Source organism: Crocodylus siamensis, chromosome 1 (assembly GCF_052110815.1).
Source record: "Crocodylus siamensis isolate JL-2025a chromosome 1, ASM5211081v1, whole genome shotgun sequence".
NCBI classification, from domain to species: domain Eukaryota; kingdom Metazoa; phylum Chordata; order Crocodylia; family Crocodylidae; genus Crocodylus; species Crocodylus siamensis.
In genome coordinates, this window is record NC_143395.1 from 2908056 (window position 1) to 2928433 (window position 20378).

A 20378-nucleotide genomic window follows, 5' to 3' on the forward strand; every position below is an offset into this window, starting at 1 on the left:
AAGGGCTGTTATGCCCATTTCACAGATGGCAATGGGGCACAGACTCTCTCTGTCTCAGTCCACACCTGGCAAAGTCAGGGACTGCATCCGGGTCTCCACCCTAATACTTCATGCACAGCCTAATACTTCGTATCTAGCAACTCTCGGTGTTGACCTGATGGGCTGGCATCTTTGTGAATATGAAGTTCATTTGAATATCAGTAACCCCATTTCCTATGGAGAACCTAAAAAACCCTTGGGCTGAATCCTAAGTTGCCTAATATTCATTTAATCCTTTTTCTAACCGAATTCCAATCTGCTTCAAAGTCTAGGGTATGTGGTTGGACAGGAAGAGCAGTGGAGAATCACTAAAACAAACTACCAAGTCATCTCCCCCTCTGGAGACGCATGCCTTTTCTGTTGGGGGCAGAAGATGGTTTCGAAACTAGAGCTGGGGAGACAAGATTCTCACAATGAAAGATCTTTTTCAGAGAAAAACGCAGAGTTGGCAAAGTGCTTCATACATCCCTGCCCATTTTATGAAATTTTCATTTAGTTTTTATGGGAAAAATAACAGCTTCCAGAAAATTTGAAAACAACAGCTCACACTTCCAAAATGAAAGCTTTCGATTGCTTTTGGTTTGAAAGAACTTTCTAAATTTCCTCTCCTCTTTATTGTTAAAAAATAAATGAAAAAGCAAAAGAAAGTTTCAAGTGACCGCAACGTCATTCTTATTTTTTAAACTCTGGATTTGGTGAAAATTGTTCAGAGACTGAACCAGAACTTTTTTTTTTTGCAAAATTGCTAATGAAAAATAATATCCGGTTTTCATCTCCCTATAACAGGAACAGGCCTCAAGACAGTTGGCCAGACCCCAGGGGTGGGGAGTGTGCACACACACGCAGCCTTAACTCCAGTCTCTGTAGCGAAATGTCTGTGAAATGGGAGGGTGGGTTAACAAACGTGCAGTGCAGGGTGTCTCCATGGCAGACCAGGGAGAAGACAACAGCAGCAGATGGGGCAGGAAGCAGAAAGCAGAGCAGCAGATCAGGCAGAGGAAGGGGGAAATCAGTGGCACTTGTGGGTGAAGGGCTCATTTGTGGCACACCTGCTGAAGAGGTGGGTGCCCACGGATGTAGCAGGTTGCTTGGGGCAGGAGGAGGCATACAAGTAATGACAAAGAAATCAACCAGTTGCACGGCTCTAACGTTTAGGTTGCATGCGTGTCTGATCTACTTAAGACTGAAAAGGGTAGGGGCAGGGAATCACAACCCTGATTATGTTAATCCTTATACTTAACATAAGGATTTGCCAGTTAATAATGACTACCTAGCACAGGTACATGCTATATGCAGTGCCAGTATAGGAATCAGATCCAGGGAGGAACAGGAAAACGTCTGATACCAATTTCTCCTAGGTTCTTCATATTATTTGAAGACGCTCTGGTACAAAATGTGCAGCATCTTAAGAAACAGCATCAGGCTGTTCCCAACCGCCTTTGTATGATTTTCCTATTTTTTGCGACTTCCTTCCTCTTTTTTTTTTTTTTTTAATACTGGCAGGTTCAGAAGTTTCTTGACATAATTGTGCCTTTTGAAGCTCAACGCTTTAAGATCTTCAATCTAGTGCGTTTACACTGAAGAGTACTGGCCAATTCTGCAGGGAGAGACTAAATTTGTGTTCTTCACTGCACGTGTATTTAGAGAAACTGCATTCTTGTTAAAAAAAGGAGAAAGTGAATTAATGTAGACAGGGCTAAACTAGCCAGAGGAGCCCAAGCGCAGGCTGCTATATTAAATGCCTGTGCCTGTCTTGCCCTTCATGAAATTTAAGTAACTGGAAACCATGTGGAGAAGGGAACACCTTTCTAGATAGAAACAGTCATATACAGTATTGGATGACAAAATAGAAGATGTGTTATCATACATACTTTGAACTAACCCAGGTCCACTGCAAAGCACTGTAAGAAACCTTGGGAAGTAGTTCAAAGGAAAGTGTTTGCCAGAAAACCACCCTGCCTCTTAAGTTCTCATCCCACACCTACCCCTGGGACGGCAATCCTAGAGTCTCTCGGGTATGACTGGATCCTTATGAATAAAGCTGCACGTGAGTTTCGTATTTATAATACATGCCAGTGCAGGATTAGAACAAGGAACAATGGTCTCAAGTTGCAGCAAGGGAAGTCGAGGCTAGATATTAGGAAAAACCCATGAGGATGGTAGTAAAGCACTGGAACAGGCTCCCTAGAGAGGCTGTGGTCTCTCCAGCCTTGGAGGTTTTTAAGACTAGAGCAGACAAAAGCTTGGCTGGGATGATGTAGTTGGGGCTGATCCTGTTTTGAGCAGGGAGTTGGACTAGATGTGACCCCCTGAGGTCCCTTCCCACCCTCATTTTCTATGATTCAGTGCAGAGTCCAGTCAAAGTTAAGTCTGACTTGGGCAGAATCGGCCCCCAGAGTCTGTAACTCTCTGATCTGAATGTAGGGAATGGCTTCTTTGCTTTGCTGAAACAGGGGTGTGCTGGCATTTAACTGGGACCGTAATGAATTGGGGCACAACAGTTAGCATCTACTAGCAGCTACCCACCCAACACCTGCAAAGCCTGGAGCTCAGTGTTGAAATGCTAGCAGTGCTGGCACCTGCAGTTAAATTACTAACATAACAGCAAAGTGCAAAGCTGCACCTGCGAAAAAAAATACGATGGCCATTTTCACAAGGTGCCATAGTGTAAACTCGGGTTATTCTGTTCATGAGATAATTCACCCTGCTGTCCTGACTTCCCACCAGTGCCTGTTCCCCCTTATCCTTCCAACACTTAACTGCTAATAACTGGTCACCCCTGGATAATTCACCATAATTTGCATTGCCACTGGAATCAACCAGTTTATGTAGGTGTAACAAAATTCTTCTGTGTTTGGCTAAAGACATTAGGTTATTAAAGCTGGGAACATATTTAAAATGTTCCTTTTCACTAATTGCTGCTGTATCTGCACCCTTCTCAGTTTGGAGGTGAAAACAGATTGGGGAGTATCACTTTGTTCAGTGTTCCCGGGGAATTTCACTTCCAGCTGAACCAGCTTAAGGCTACAATTTTTGGGCTGCAAATACAGCAGGAGAATGTTTAGCTTTAGACAACTCCTATTTTCTTTTTCTTCACAGGAATAGGCTATATATTTACACTGCCCCAGTCGCCACACCACAGAGGCAACGATTGTTCCTACATTTGTTAAGTTTCTTTTTGTAAAACCAGTCTGGGGCAAACTTGGACTTACTGCCAACTTAAAAATAAAATGTACGCTGTTCTTTTGCAACACGCGGTGCCTGTTCAAACAGCCATTTCTCAAAAGCTGACTGCCTGAAGTAACACAAAAAGAAGAGCGGTGAATCCAACTGCTTTCTCCAATTTTGGTCCTTTGTTTAAAAAAAAAAAAAAAAAGCACTGTAGTGCCTGAATACTGCACCTGCCATCCAACTCTTTTTTTTCATACTGCAGGTATGAAAAAAACCCAGATATTTCCCAGGTGAACGGAAAACTTATGTTTCTTCTTGTACAGAGAATTTCAGACCACTTTTTAATCTCATTTGCGTTATGTTTAACTGTAGTAAACCATGGTCTTTAAAGGAGTTTATATTAGCTTTCTCCAACATTAGGCTCTGGCCATACAAGTCTCCACTGGAGTTTGCCCTTCAGTGAAGCCTGCAATAGAGAACAAAACAAGTTAAAAAGGTTTTATTTTTTTTCGGTGGGGGGGGAAGAATCCATTCCTTTAGTAGCACCTCCTTCAACTTGCAAACCGGCCTTGTAAAACTCAGCCAAATGAAGAGGTAAACATCAAAGTCAAAGGTCGGATTTTGCCGTCCATTTATAGCTAGCCAGCCATAATCTCACTGTGAGCAATAAATTACCAGGCTGCTTTGAAGCAGGCCCACCCCACAACAGAGCAATCATGAAAGAAGGCTTTGCCAACCCCTTTCATGGAGAAAGCAGTGTTTTTTCCCCTCGAGGAAAGAGCTTTTTTTGGGATTCTGCGGTAGAATGCTACCAGGGATGTGATATGTTCAAGGAAGTCACATAGCCACAGCAGCATCATGACAGTCAATCATTTGCACAAGATTGTAAAATAAATGTTACTGAAATAAATAAAAAATTTTTTTTAAATTGCCCCCACACAGTACAGCGTGAAACAGAGAAGGCCACAACTCTGCAGCCGTACCAGTGTAAAGTGGAGTAATTCTGCAGCAAATAGAAACGTCCCGACGGGCAAAAGGGCACATTTTTCAAGTCAATTCACACAGTCGGAAAGCCCGGTGAAGATGTCTCAAGTCATGTTAGTGGGATGTGCTGTAGCCTGAAATGTTTCTTGATTACATCCTGGCCAGCTAAAGCAGGTTCGTGCATGCTATCCCTGAGTCTTAATGGGGCTTTCCAGTCATACTGAGCCAACTCAGCTGAGCTAACAGGAGGAAAACAAACAAAACCAAACTATATACCCTTTTTATCTGTCAGGGCATGGCTAGTGGACTTACTCCAGATTTCTGCTGGTGAAACAGAGCATGTGACCCAGAATCAAATGCACATCTGTAACATAGCAAGGTATAAGGGCAGGCTCTACTCAGGTAGTCTGGATTTATGCCAGCACAACCCTACTGACTAGTGGGGCAAGTTGCCTTGGGGTAAATTGAACCCAGGACCAGGCCTGGGGTTTGTAAAAGTCTCCCAGAGAGAACAGTTCTTTATATTCTGGTTCTGCCCTGCTTCATCATATCCATTAGGAACAGCCCCCCGCCCCCCTTCCCCAGCGATACTTATCTGTTTGCATAAACGTGCCTAAACACTTGAGTACAAAACTGCTCCATGGGGGTCAAGTTTCTCATCATTACCCATTCTCTGCTTTACAATGCAAAACCGACTTCAAATTGTTATAAATTTTAATAGCTAAATTGTCCTATTAAATCAAGTTCTCATTGTGCAAGTGGCAATACTTCCACTTATGCATGTGACCAGCTATTTTCACTTAAAAAAAAAACCCAAGCCCAAAACAATGGGCTCTCCTATGTTACCCCTCCGGTAACAAGTGCTCCACATACAAAGCTCCAGCGAATGAGACAATGTGAACGTGGAGTGAGTCAATGTAAGACACCAGCTGTATGACTTGGGAGTCCAAGGAAAGCTTTGTGGATAGGGCCAACACAAAACTAGAAGCAAGTCCTTCTTAAACGACATTTTACATGCTTGGCAATAGTTAATTACTGGCCAGGAAACAAAAGGAACTATTTTGCTTCATTCTCCAGCACTGACACACAAGTATAATCCTTTAATTAGACCAAGTATTTTAAGAGGAAGCAAGCTTCATGTTAGATATAAAAGGAAATCAATGAAAAGGTTACATGCAGCTACGTGGCACATGCTCAGACTCACAGAAGGCAAAGCTTGGCAAGTATAAGTGAAAATGGGGATGGTAAGGAAAAAAAAATGCAAGTGGTTTCCATTTTTTCCCAGGCTGGGAAGAGTGTAGTCAGCAGGGGGTACTGGCGAGCAACGTGGAGGCATTTGCTTGCATAAAGGCCCTCCCTCATCGCAGCTCAAGTCAGGCTTGTTCTTATCTGACCCTAGTACCAGGGGAGTGGTTTCCGTGGAGCAGTGGGTCCAAGTTGTTTGTGCTAATACACAGCTCTTGGTAGAAGAGTGGAGGTGTAATGGATGGCGATGCCAGAATAGGCAAGTGCCTCGCTATTTTTACAAAGCCACGCTGGAGAGGTCCTAACCCACCCTACTGTGTAGAACATTTTGTGACATGGGCCATGCTGCCCAGGGATGCTACATTTCCACCCTGCTAGCAAGAGCTGCGATTTACACAGCCCGTGGATTCAGTACTGATGTGGACAGGAGGATTTAATGTTCTGGGGTCTGGCCACCATGTTTACAGAAGGCTTCCTATTCAACACATCAATCTGCAATTCATTCAGCACTTAAAAAGTCCTCATGAAGTTAGCTCAAACGCTTCTTCTTTTTCTTCCCCTGCACTCGGTCTCCAGTAGATTCAGCTGCCTCTTTTTGCTTTTTCTGTTTTTTCTTATGCCATTTCTTCTGGTCTGCCCCTGAGCCTTTTACCCCAGTATCCTCTCTCTCAGATATTCCAGTGTAAGCCTCTCCTCCACCTGGGAGCACACAAGGCTCTCCGTTACAACTACTGCCTCTGTCTTGGCATGTTTTCTTAGCTTTCTTTTTCTTCTTCTTTATTTGGCTTTCAGTGTCTGAAGCATCCAGTTTTTCTCCATTCAGTCCCTCCACTCTAGAGCGTTTCACCACTGCTTCTTCGTAATCAACTATATTTTCTACCTCGACCTCTTTGTGGCTTCTCTTTTTCTTTTTGGGTTTGGTTTTCAGTCCTTCTGGAAGCTCAGAGACTTTAGCTGCAGCTGTGCGAGGATCAGCTACCTTGGTCTCTGGTCCATTATGGGAATTCTTCAGTTTGGCCATGCGCTGAGCAAAATATTCTTGTACTGTGAGGGTGCTGGTCACCGTATTATCCACTGGCTCAGGTGCCCCAGGGTCTTCGTTTTGGTTCTCTTCCTGTGAATCAGCACTGGAGGTGTCCTCCTGTTAGAAAGTAATTGAAAGATGATTAGGGGAAAGGTTGTTAAGCTTCTTGCCCTAAATTTTAACATCCATGAAAAAAAAAAAGCCAAGGAAAGTATCTAGTGTTCGACCAGAAGTTAATAGCAGATGCTCCAGAGATTTTAGTGGGAGCACTGTCCAACCACTAGTAAAATGAGGAAGGAAGAGAACGGGCTAAGTTGCTCCAAACATTACACTACTTTATAATCATATGTGGAAAAATAACCCAGAGTACTGACATCAGAAGAGGAGGAAAATTTACACTTCATAGATTAAGATTCTCTATCATGTTGCACCTCTGCAGTTAGTCACCTCCACTTGTGCAATTTAAATAAAATAGGTGTGTAAAACGCTTCCAAACTAGAACAGCAGTATATTACATACACTTAGTCCAGAAACGAACATCTCCATGAAATACAAAGCAGTGAGAAAAAAAAATCTATTGTGTGATCTATCAGCATGTGGCAGAAGGGAAGTGGTGGAAATCTCAAAATTCGAATGCACATGGCAGGGGCCAATCCAGCACCGAGGGAAAAGAGCTCATCTCACTTCTCTCCTCTCCTTTGATTCTAGATTCATCACCGATTCTTTCTAACAGTCTCTCACAATGTTCTTTCATAGCTGGCTTCATCTCATTAAACTCTCCATGTTATTATCTAAATGCGCATTGTATGACTGGTGTTATTGGATAACACAGACACCACACAAGACCAATTCTTGTAAGGATTTCACACCAAAACCAGCACTGAAGTCAACAGGTGTTCTGTATGCAGAGGGCTGCAGAAAGGGTTCCTGTTATCTAGACAGTAAACCCAAAATAGGAAGCAAACTATAGCCACTGATCAAAAGCAATGCATATGTGGCACTGAGAAAAGCAATAATGGTCTGATAAAGTGACAGAAACAAATTAGGGTGAAAATACAAAGTTTGTTAATTGTCTATGACTTGTAAACAAAGAAAAAAACCTTATGAGCAGTGATCATGTGGGTATCTAGCTCTTAAAAGTAGCTTACCTTTACACTTTGGGGGGCATTTTAGACACCATTGCTTAGGTACCAAGATCAGAGGCTCCCTAAAACTACTCAAAATTTTACACAGCTCTTTGCAAAGTATGAATTTTGGGAGCCAGAAAGGTCTCCAAACTCCTTCCCGGTGGGCAGAGAGATGCAGCATGTTTGGAAGTCGAAGGAGGAAAATACTCTAAACAATCTGTACTACTATCTCACCTACAGTCAAGAGTGTATGATCAGGAGTGAACCACCAACAGTTACACTGCAGGTACGTGTGGTGGTAGGAGGGTATTCCCATTTCAGAAATGCTTATGCAAGTGAAGTATTGGAGGGCTCAGTTCACATTACTCCTACCTCTTATAGGTATATAGATACAGCATAGCGTGGCTGTAAGATGCCACCCACTCAGAGTGCTGCCATTTTATAGCTCTGTAGCCTCTCTCAGCTAACCAATTTCTACCTTTGCAAGAGGTCAAGGCATAGGTTTCTTTCCTGCTCTCTTCCTGTGGCACAAGGTAACTTTTGAGGACTTCATTTTTGTGCTAGAAACCCACAATTTGTGTTAGGTGGTTGGGGCCTTCTGATGGCCTGGGGTGTGCGGAAGTGGCCAGAGTTCATGTTCTTGTGCACCTTTTGGACTTAATCTCTATTTTAGGATTGCCTGAAATTGCAGGAATACAACCTGATGACCCAAGTTGTTCCCTTCACTTCCAATGTTCCTAGGAGAGAGGGAAAATGCAAAATGGAAATAAACAGTTCCCCAGGTCTTGTCTGGCATGAATAAAGTGATCTGGGTCCTGCTTACGGCATCACCAAGCTGGCTAGATGACATGGGTTTTATTAAATTTATAAGCAAGGGGCCTCACTCAGAACAGTAATCTTAACTCACAGGAGCAAGAATATGCAGGGTTGTCTCATTAGTGATGAATCAAGATTTCCTCATACACCTGCTCTCAAGAGAATTATTCCAGTGGAACGAAAGTAATGTTACACTTGAGATTCCAGTAATGTTTGCGGGGGCACTTAAAAAAACCTGGTATTTTTCTTCTAAGAATGCCTTGTTTAGGAGACTTTAAGCAGAGTTAATGCAACAAGGTGACTTCTGTTTAGTATTACTTAAGGCTAAAAAAATTTTCTTGGTTTGATAAGGGGAAGCAGCAGCAGAAGTTTGACAAGGCAGAATCCACAGAATAAATGGTCTGAGCTCAGCTTCAAAATATCTTGTCTTTTTAACAAGGACTCCCTTCCAACCTGAGTCCCGGCAAGCAACAAAAATAGCTGCCCTGCTATGGCAAATTTAAATGGGGTCATCGTCTTCCTCCTACCTGTAAATCTGACACCTCGTGTTACACAATGACAAATGGTCTCCCAGGTTTCTCCGCAATGGGCACTTGCCAAAACAGGCCCCACCTGATATGCAAAATGCACTCGGGTCCAACACAAATCACGCTCGGGCCAACCAGAAAAGGGCTGGTTCATTCCCTTGGTGAGCTCCGATTCTGACAACTTAATTACTGTAACTGAATGCAAATATTAATTGAGCTCCATGCATTGAGTCTTACACAAAATGCATTAGGCATCAGAGCCTGTTCTCTGGCTAACCCAAGCAGTTCAGAAGGCATTTGTGAGCCTAGAAAACAAGAACGCTACTCAGAAACTCTTGTATTGATAAGAATTTTAATAACCATGGGCCACTGAACACAGAACCAGCAGGGCATGGAGACAGGCAAGGAGGTGCCAACCCAAAAAAAAAAGAAACCAAACCCTTCAGTTCAGGTAGAGCTTTTGTAAAATCATAAATCATCTGGAAAGGCTGTTAAATGCCAGCAATGTTCCCCCTCCACTCCCATGTTGTACCTGTTGAAGAAACATGTAACCACCCGACAACTCCAAACATGGCTTCTCTTAAACCTCTTGAAAGCAAAGATGCAGCACTACTTGTCCTCCCTCCCTTAAATGGGGGCCTGAGAAATAATTATGTAGTGCTCCAGGTGCACATGGTTGCTTATAACACTTGTGATACACTAAAAAAAACAACCCACAGAAAGAGATAATTTTTTCTCTAACAAGCAAATAATCCAACAGGGACAGCTAGAAATCGGAGCATGAACGTTCTAGTTGCAACAAGTTAGGAGATGGAAAGACCATGGAGAATATAGTTTCATAGCTGGTAAGGTTGGAAGGGACCTGAGCAGATCATCAAGTCCGAACCCCTGCCATGGCAGGAAAGAGTACTGGGGTCAAATGACTCCAGCAAGGTGATTGTCTAGCCTTGTCTTAAAGACCCCCAGGGTAAGAGCCAGCACCACTTCCTGACCGCGTCCCCACACTGCCGGCCCATGTTCATCTTGGCATCAGTGATGACTCCAAGATCCTTTTCTGCCTCTGCCCTGCCGAGAAGGGAGTTGCCCAGCCTGTAGGTATGGTGCTGGTTCTTCCTCCCCAGGTGCAGCACCTTGCACTTGTCGGTGTTGAATCCCATCCTGTTCTCATCCGCCCACCCCTGTAACCTGTCTAGGTCCGATTGCAGCCTATTCCTCCCTTCTAGCATGCCCACATCCCCCCACATCTTAGTGTCGGCGGCAAATTTGAACAGGGTGCTATTTATCCCCTCGTCCAAGTCACTGATGAAGACGTTGAACAGTGCGGGCCTGAGGACCGAGCCCTGGGGGACCCCACTGCCCACATCCCTCCAGGTTGACCATGACCCATCCACCACCGCTCTCTGGGTGCGGCCCTCCAGCCAGTTGGCGACACATCTGACTGTGTGGGGTCGACACCACAGCCCCCAGTTTCTTAGTGAGAATGGGGTGAGAGACGGTGTCAAAGGCCTTCCGAAAGTCCAGGAAGACAATGTCCACTGCTACCCCTGCGTCTAAGGATTTGGTGACCTGGTCGTAGAAGGCCACCAGGTTGGTCTGACAGGACCTGCCTCGAATGAACCCGTGTTGGTTGCCCCTAAGCATAATCTCCCTCCCGGCCCCTCGTGGACATGCGCCAGAATAACTCTCTCAAAAAGCTTGACCAGGAACGAGGTAAGACTAACTGGCCTATATTTCCCGGGTCCTCCTTCCTCCCTTTTTTGAAGATGGGAACCACGCTGGCCCTCTTCCAGTCCTCTGGCATGACACCAGAGCACCACGAGTGCTCGTACAGACGTGCCAGGGGTCCCACAATGACCTCAGCCAGTTCCCTCAGCACTCGGGGGTGGAGATCGTCCAGTCCAGCTGATTTAAATACATCCAGCATTTAATACTGCAATCACTTCAATTGTAAGACGACCCTGAACATAAGATAACACCCCCCCCCAATAATAAGATTCTATATAAGGAAAAGTTGTAAATTTGTTATAATTTTCCAGGTATAGAATCAAATTATTGGACGTTTGCCTTGAATTTGTCCAGTCCCTTCCATTGCTATAGCAGGAAATATAAAGCTTGGGGGTAAATTTGCCCTCTTCCTCTCTCCAGCTTCTTCTTCTCTCCTTACCATCACACCCTGCCCTCCCTGAGCACATGGAAGTGAGAAGAAAATCTGAAAATACTGCCATTGAAATAAGCAGATCTGTAATTTGCATATAGTACCCATAGACTTAGTTCATCCAGATTGATGCAGTTCACTTTTTTTAAACTGCTGCAAATTTTATCACAGGTACTCCATAAACACACTCTTGTACCTACCTCTATATAGTATAAACTATGCATGACATTAGTCCAAAGCCAAAAAGCCCATGATTTACCATATAGCTCACTGGGCTGGGGCCCACCAGTTAACAACATTTCACCATGGCAATTCCATAGGGATTCCAAGGGTGAGGCCACATTAACCCCTGAGGAGGTGATAGGGATTCTGGGTAAGTAGTTGGGGTCCCATTTAGTGATGTTTGCCAGATATTTAAGGTTGCTGAAGTAGCAAGAATAATTGGAAATGGGGAAAAAAGGTGGAGCTCAGCTGGGGGAGTGAAGAACTTGAAATGTATTCAATGTAGTGGCTCACCATGACTTGAAAGCTGCTTTTGGCAGCAGCTTAATGACAGAATGTATTTAATGAGGTTTCCTTGTATGTGAATGTAAGATGTGGGGTTCCCCCCCACCATGCTGATGGGGGCAGGGCAGGGAATCATCTTGTATTTGAGTAAATATGGTACAGGCCATATCCTGAGCTATGCTGAGTTGCCATAGTTCCCAGTGAAGTCAGTGGACCTCATCCCAGAAGAAAAAGACAGTAGGAATGGGGAAGGTCTTTGCTTTCTTTTCAGATGTACAGGGCATGGCAGTATTTGCTTTGCTGGACTGTGGGTAAATCAGACAGGAAGCCAAGTGATAGGCTGCACTAAGAAAAAGGGGCCCCATGAAGGAAGGCATGGAACAGTCAGGGAAAGTTTATAGGGGAAGTTTGGGCACTGTACGAGACTAGAGGGAGGAGAGATGCAAGGTAATGTATAGAGAGCTCTCTAAAACAAGTCACATACTGTATGTACTCAACATTTATTAATATTCAGTTTTCTTTTCAGGTGCACACTTGAATCTGACAATAGACTGATGGAATAATCAACTTCTATGTGCAAAGTCCTGGTTCCAGTGACTTCCATGCAGCCAGAGAATGCTAAACTTATAAGGAGCCTTTCAAGCCTCAGTATTTTATTTAGAAAAAAAAAGGAAGACAGCACCCACAACCTTTGCGTAGGAAATATTTCACTTATTGCTGAAATGCGGCTGCTCTTGGCATGGAAAGTGGCAGCAGTTGGAAAAGGCATAACGACTTAAGAGAAGCTTAGTACAGCAAGAGTTTTGGCTGGAGGACAAAGCTCCAGATAGAACTGGGCCCACATGCGTTTCAGAGGGAAAGGATGGATATTATGAAACAGCCACAAGTCCTAGTATGACTGGTGGCTGTTCTGTAAGCAATAGTGTGAAATTCTTGCTTTAAAAAAAAAAGATTAAAGCCTAAAACAGGAGGTTCAAAAAGGTTTGGGCTATAGCCCAGGTTCTGGCGCTGATCAACTGTAACACCATGGTCAAGTTATTTCACTTTTCCATGTCTCAGCCTTCTCATTTTCCAATAAATGTATAATACCAAAAGAGCGTATAATGCCTAACGAGCACTGTCACCGTAGTTCTGTTAGCAGAGACTACACTGGAGTTGAGTACTGTACAGGGCAACAGAATAAGGATGAACAACAGCTTTAGCAGATGTTCTCCTAAATAACAGAAATGGGGATGACTTGTGTCACAGCATTATAAGGTTCCTTTCTGGTCTATGATTGTAACTATTGCATTTTAGCTGTGCCAAACCAAAGAACTGGTTTGTTGAGAAACTATATCAACAACATTTCAATAATCCAGTTACACTACGGCCACTTAAAGTCCTGCCAGGATGTGTTTGTACCCCTGACATGGAAGGCATAAAGTCTGGTAGGAAAGACCCAAGAGCTGAGAACTAACAGACGCTTTTGGACAGATCTATCGTCGATGCTGAGCAGCACGGGAGATGGTATATAAAACCAATGGTCTCCATGGCACTTTAGGGGCATTAAGGATGACAAGGTCTTGGCTCTGAAGAGTTTACTGTTGACTGATCTGAGCCTGCAAACACTTGGTTTAAGCACTTCCATGAATGTCTGGACTGGGGTCAAACACATTCAAACACAGTGGGCAATGCCTGTAGGGCTTTATTAATTGAACAGATTTTAAAAATGAGCCACTTGGTATTAGTTCTGGAGTCAAATCTATGGAGACAATGTAAGAACTGGCACTCAGGAGGCTCTGCCAGTTTCCAAAGGCACATTGGCTGATGACAGTGGGAGCCAATCTTTCTGTACAAATAAGCTCTGCACCTTCGAGTGCTCCTCTGATCCACTTCCTTTGCCCAATCTATGCTCTCGGCCTCCTCCTCAATCCACGATGTGCCACACACACAAGCTGCCCATGCTGCAGGTTGGCCATCCTTGGCCAATGGACTTGTGAGCACTCTGAAGATAACATTTTATGAAGGCTGATATACAAACCCCATAAAAGGCTGGCAAGCTGCAAGGGACACACGACACTGTTGTGGCAACTGAAGAAAACTATGGAGAAGGAAAAAGACCAGAATAATGTGTGGCACTAAATCCAGAAGGAAGAAATCCCCGAAGTATCTTCTTCTCTCCCCCTCTTTAGTTTTTTTGGGTTATTAATTATTTACCTTCATTTCTTTTTGGATCCTCCTATTTTCATTATAAGGATGTTGCAGGGTATTTACACGCATCTCTAATCTGTAGACTCCATTTATATTAAGCTTCAAGATCATGAAAACTTAAGTCACTGTTAAGTGGTAAGAGAATCCTGAAGGGTGATGGCAGGTTTCAGGAGAATTTTAATTCTAGTTACTACAGGTTAACCACATTGGGATGTTCACTCCACTGTAAACAGGTTCTATCATGCTAACCATCTTGGGAAAACACCCATTTTCATTAATCAGATGCCAAAGGCCATGTTATATACCGACCATCACCTTCCACCTTCATGCTGGCTCACTCAAAGACAAATATGAATCCCTCGCTTCTACTTTTGCGCAGGCACTCTTTTTAATAGTTGTTTCAACGCGTGATTGCAAAGGGGAAGGAATGCTTTTGCCACCACGCCTTGAGAAAGAGGATGGAGGAATCTTCCTCAAGATAGCTCTTTGCCTATTACAATGAACCCATAATTAAGGACAACATTCGGAGGCAACAAAAACAGAACTTAGCCAAAAGAGCTCCTCTGAATACGTCCACAGATAGCTTTTCTTAAGTGCTCTTAAAAATGGGTATTAAAAGAGGTCATTTACACCTTCTCGCACCTGCAAGTATATTTGTCAGGGAGCAGATAAGTCTTTTTTCTCTCGCCTCTTGAACTGAGATAGGAAGCATTTGTATGAAAAGTGTGTTAAGCATTTTTGGTTGTTTTGTAAACTTTTTTTTTGACAGGAGCTCGTGCCAAAAGTCTCAGCAAGTGGCCAATTACAGGTTTTATTTCTCTTTATATTCAAATGTCACTCTGATTAAAAATAGAAAGACACCATCTTACTCAACAGATGCAAGCCCAATGGATCCAGAATCCTATCTGCTTATTTTAGAATCAATTCCCTCCCCCCCACGTTTATTTTATTTTCATTTTTTACTGATGTTCGTGCCTGTCCAGCCCTACAGGCCAATTGCAGCTCTTGGAGAGGGAGCTGGATTCTAATTTGGCTCATGTATCATCAGCAAAAGAATTAAGCAAATTCCAAGTGTAGACCCAGATCGGGCCTTCAGCAACATCTGTTCAATGGTCCACAGCCTCTCCCTCCCACTTAATTTTTAGATCCCAGACTGGACCAATAGCACTGGAACACAGGATACATTTTTTCCCACTATGAACTAAGGAAATGCACTATGTTGTTACAGGCAGCAAGGTAATGCCACTATACCTTTTCAGGGTACAACCACACTTTTACAAAAAATGCAAGCTAATAAGAGCAGGAGGTAAAATCCATGACCAGCCAGGCAGGCTATGAAAGCCAAAGGGAGGTAATACAACAGGAGAACACCCCATGAGGGGGGAAATTAGTGCTGGGGGAGAGATGGGAAAAGCAAAATACAAAAGGCAAATCAATGTGCTGCATCAAGTAATATTCAACATGTAACAAGGAAAAGGAGACGCCGAGATATTCTCGTGACATCCCAATCCACTCCAATTACAACTGCTAAAGTCAGCAAAACCCCTCTTCCTATTCGTTTCCTTGTAAACTACATCTGTGCGTTAGCTTTAATAAACATGCCTAAGGAGGAGATTTCCCCTCAGATTCTTCTACTGGCACAATACAGAGACCCAGCAAGACGACCTCATCTCCCCAGAGGCTTCAAAGTTAAGTCCTAACTACTTTTGTCACCTTGAATAACAACGGAGAAAATATGATTGGATTATCAGAGCATGGGAATAGGAGAATCATGGTGCCTAATTGCTATTTCCAGCTCTGCTGCAGACACAGACAAGAAGTCATCGACTTTTTTCTTGCCTCGGGACAGATAGATATCAAATGGGACCGATTAGGCCTACCTGACTCACCGGGGACTTTTCACTAACCAAGCACTTGTAAAGTACTTTGAGAACTTCAGAGGAAAGAGACACCATAGACATGGAAAGCAATCAGGAATACTCCTAAAAAACCCCCTGTATTTGTGTAACCTGAAGGAAGCCAGGTTAAACGGTCCAGAGAGAGGAGGGCCTTGTCTTGGCCCTCTGCACATCTAGATTAGTCTAGTAAGGCATTAATGAATCATAGCACTCCAACACAGCTCTAGATACCTCTGCATCTCAAATTTGTCTTTTCATTCTTGTCTACATGCACTGAATTGATGCAATAAAGATTCAAAACAGCCTTCTGAAATGGAATTTTTCACTAATACGGCCAATATCCCACTACTTTAGATGCTACGCAAACGGGGGGAAAACCGTCTCCAATCTTGCCCTGAAAGGCATACAATCGACTCTCCCATATGTCCCATTACATTGGGGTCACTTGATCCCAGCTGACTTCCGCCTATGGCAGGGGGGGCTGGACCTGATGATCACTCGAGGTTCCTTCCAACCCCTGATGTCTATAACATTTTCACCATGTCATCATATTTCATCTGTAGAATTTTCTCCTTATATTAGAGACTTTGATTGACTTTTTAAGTGGCAAACAGTATCATTCAACAGCAGGATCAAACAGAAGCACATGTATCTTGCAGTTTACTGGACTATTTGGGAAATAAATGACCATACAATTTAAAAGATGACTGCACTGCCAAGGCAGAAAGAGGCGGCAGCCTTTGCTTTCTCACTTCCTGGCATTTAAAGTTTGCTGTAACACACTTTTTATTCCCTTAAGGAAACATTCAAGATGACATATGCCTCTCCTCTGGGGGGGAACTGCGATACCCCCCATGAGATGCTGCGGTGACTTTTCAGTTGCACTTTGGAAACGTGCGTGGTTTGGACAGAACTCATTAATCCTTTTTAATCAGAATCTAGAAAGCAAACCCTGTCCAGTTGTTGAAGAAAAAGGATTGCCTTCTCTTGCCCACAGTCACATCCAGCACTCCTTACAGGGACTAGGAGGCGAATGCAAAATGTGCTGGGCTAGCCAAACCATGAGTACATGGGAAGGCATTACTGGGGGGGGGAATTCTGTTGAGATAAGCAGTTGGGGAAAAAAAACCCGATGCCGTCATGCACTTGGAAATACCCAGAAGGCGGAAAAGAATTCCGGCAGAGATTGCAAGAGGAAGCCATGTCACCAGCAGGGCCCGGCACCTAAAAGAGGAGGAAACCACATTTATTCTGAAATCTGAAAGTAACGCGCACAAATAGGAATCTCTCTCTCCACCTCGGGCAATGTACAAACCAGGCATTTCCCTTCCTCGGAGCACTTTTAAAACATTCACACCTCTGTTTTCACTCCTTAAAAAATAGTCCCTCTCGGGAAGAAAACACACAGTTGAAACTCCTCCATGTCTTTGCCATGGGGAGTAATTAACTGATCCATATAGCTAAAAAAAAAAAAGGAATCAAGCCAGGATTTTCACACAGGGGTACAGGCATTTCCTGTTTTTCAGCATGAGAAGCTGCTGAGAACAAAGTCTCTTGTATCACCTTTTAGTCACTTGCCGGCATAATGACTTGGTTCCTTTTTTCATCCAGGATGTGAAGAAGTGGTCAACAGGAGCTCAACGACAATGGCAGGCCAGAGCTATCAAGAAAGTCCATCCCCAGGTAGAGACAAGGATTGCACAGAGAGAGGCAGAGGATGTAGAAAGCCCGACTTCCTAACCTTAAGAAAGGATTTGAGTGAAGGTAGAGTCTGATAAAGACTTGCCGTGTGTGGCCTTGACAGGGGGTGGGGAAGCCCGGATCTTCACAGAGCCACCATGCCACTAGGTCTTTCGCTACCCTCCCTCGTGTGCGTTACAGCATCCATCACTTCAATCGGAAGGTCTCTGGGGACGCAATTAGCACACATATGGGCACTGCAATACGAACAACTTCCAAGAAATGCAAAGTTAACCCACCGACATCGACTCACGCTATTCCATACCTGCTGGTGGCTTTAGTGTGAAAGATTCTTGAGGCCTGAATGAGACTGTGAGGCAGGGTGGGTAAGCATAAAGCGCTCTGTGCACTGGTACGTACCATACAAAGCAGCAGAAGCCTGGAAACATCAGTGCATTTGTTTCAATTTATACCCACCGGCATTTTTTGCATCCTTTCCTTGTCACTCTTACTAATTATTTATGCAACCCCATGTGTTTATAGAATGAAAGTGGTGCGAAACGCTTAGACTTTAATGACTCTGATGAACTCCCAATCTGGCATGAGTGACTGGCAGCCAGAGGAATGGCCACTTGTGAAGGACAGGAGCTTGAAACTTGCCTGTCTGTTGGTAAGGGAGGAGAAAACCCTTGCCATCAGGATAGCTGCTCCCAGATCTTGCCCCATGCAGCCTCCTTACTGGTTCTTTGGCTGCGCCTAAGCATGGCTCCCGCTTAAGTCTCGCACTGCCTTTCCCCCAGGACACTGAAAGGAGAGAGACTGGGAGTCAGGCTGTAAAGCAGCAGGGCAGGACTTTCAACTAGGCCCAACCCAGCTGCAAGAGCTGGGGCATAGGCTTGTCTACACCATGGCAGGTTGTTGCAGCCAGAACAAGCTCAAGCATGCCTTACCCAGGGGCATGCTCTACACTCAGAAGTAGGTTAGCGAGGCCGGTCTTGGCTCCTCCTAAGCAGCTGCTCTCAAGCATGCCACGAGCAACGGCTCAAGAGGGGATTTATCCAAGGACAACCCCCTCCAGATGGCCTCCTTGACACATTCTTGGGTTGAAGCATATCTGTAGGCATGGATCCACCTAGACTGGGGCACGCCACCGTCACAGTGAGGTAATCCCTCAGGAGACAAAATGGGAGAGCTGGGGGAAGCAGGGAAAAAGCATCTCCTCAAGGTGACTAGTGGAGGAGGAAAGAGAGAGACTCAGGGACTGCAGTCAGAGGTAGCATGTTTCCAAGGATGTCTGAGAAGGACGGTCTTCCCCTCTGCACCCCCAAAAACTCCTGGAACAGAAGATGCACACTGAGTTATTGACTGAAGATCCAGCAGCAGCTCTTGCCTTTAACACGAACTTCTACTGCTCTTAGCATGGGTGTAAAACAGGGACAGTGGCCAGATGCTCCCCAGCTACAGGTTGCATGGACAACTTGCCAAGAAGACCATGGTACGGCTGACGGGAAATGGTCACAAGGGGTGCTGCCAATGGGGAGCGGCAGGTCCCAACACGCTACGCTTCCACGTGGTCTGAGCAGCCTTGCATCCTGAGCAAGATGGAGCACGACCAGCTGGGGTGTGGTGTTTCCATGTCATTTCTCCATGGGAAAGATGATGGCATCCCAGGACAATTCAGAGATTTGCAGAAGTTTAGGGTTGGAAGGGATCTCATGACAGCGTCAGGTCTAGCCCTCGTGCTCTGGGCAGGAAAGACTGCTGGGGTCAAATAACCCCTGCAAGGTGCGTGTCCAGTCTCCTTTTGAAGAGCTCCGGGGTAGGTGTCTGCCCCCACCGCACATGGGGGTCTATTCCAGAGTCTGGTCACACGAACCATGAAGAAGTTTTAATGCAATTCCCTCTACAGTACCAGGACATCAGCTATAGCTGCATTGAACAAGACAGCTACCTGACCCAGGCTGGCACTTTGGGCCATGGGGGGGAAGGGCTATTGCATCAGCTTGACCATTTTGTCCCCTGGGCATGTTTCACTGGCAGACAAAAAAAGTCCCAGCTTCCCAAGGGGTTATCTACCAAAGCAGCAGCATGGGATTTGGTTTTTTCATTTGACCCATCAGACTTCAACTACTATAGTGTTCCAGCATCCCGAAGCTGGGAAAAGGGTAGCCCAAAATGGAGGAAGCCACACTGGAATAGCAATCCTGGGGAAATGCAGGAATTCGAGTCCTAGAGTACAACTCTCCTCTTCCTTCCTATCAGACTGTTAAAGACCCCTGGTTCCTTCTCACCTATGCTTCTGTGAACTTCTTTCCAGCCTGATTGCTTCTTTTCCCCCTTTCACCTTCTCCCCAACATCTTGCACTGTAGGGCACAGAAATTCACCCATGGGGTCTCCTCTCACTTGTGGTCCCCATACTTTGTTTTATGGGCTCCCCCAGCCTCAGACAGCCTACATACCAGAGAGATTAAGCCACCCTTGCTCACTGCCTTTGCTCCTCTCTGCAAATTTTTGTCCCTTTTTTTCACCTGCAGCAAATGACTTCTACTCCAGTAATCTCTGCTCTGCTTTTTCCCCAGCAGTGCTTCCTGCCCAGAGCAGGGGCACTGGACCCGATGATCCCATGAGGACCCTTTCAGCCCTAAACTTCTGTGAATCTACCCTGCTCTCAAACTTCTATGCCTTACACATCAGGGGGTTTTTTCATGCTTTTTTTGCTGCTATGCTTGTCCCCTCCCTCTCTGTCACCATCATCCCCACAGGCCACGTAACTCAAAATTAATATCCATTATGTCTTTTTAATTTAGTCCCAACTCATGGTACCCCACAGATAGTTAGCAATAGCAAGGCCAACGGGATAAAGGTGGCCAATATATATAGAATGATTTACTGTGGGTTATTAATCTAAAAAAGGTACAGAGAAAGGCAACAAAGAGGATCAGGCGTATGAAAGAACTGCTGTACCAGGAGAGGCTAAGAAAGCTAGGAGCCTTCAGTTTAGAAAGGCCAAGAGG

The 20378-nt window shown here is 44.6% G+C and overlaps 1 protein-coding gene across 2 annotated transcripts in view; it reads right to left on the reverse strand.

Annotated features, from left to right (window-relative positions):
* Positions 1-5274: 5274 nt before the first annotated feature.
* PINX1 (PIN2 (TERF1) interacting telomerase inhibitor 1) overlaps positions 5275-20378 on the reverse strand; it is an 88260-nt gene continuing 73156 nt past the window's right edge. For both annotated transcript variants that reach the window (XM_090027412.1, XM_090027495.1), the window contains one exon: positions 5275-6580. In XM_090027412.1, the coding sequence (XP_089883538.1) occupies positions 5969-6580 (612 nt within the window). In that variant the 3' untranslated portion in view covers positions 5275-5968. The remainder of the gene's footprint in view (positions 6581-20378) is intronic.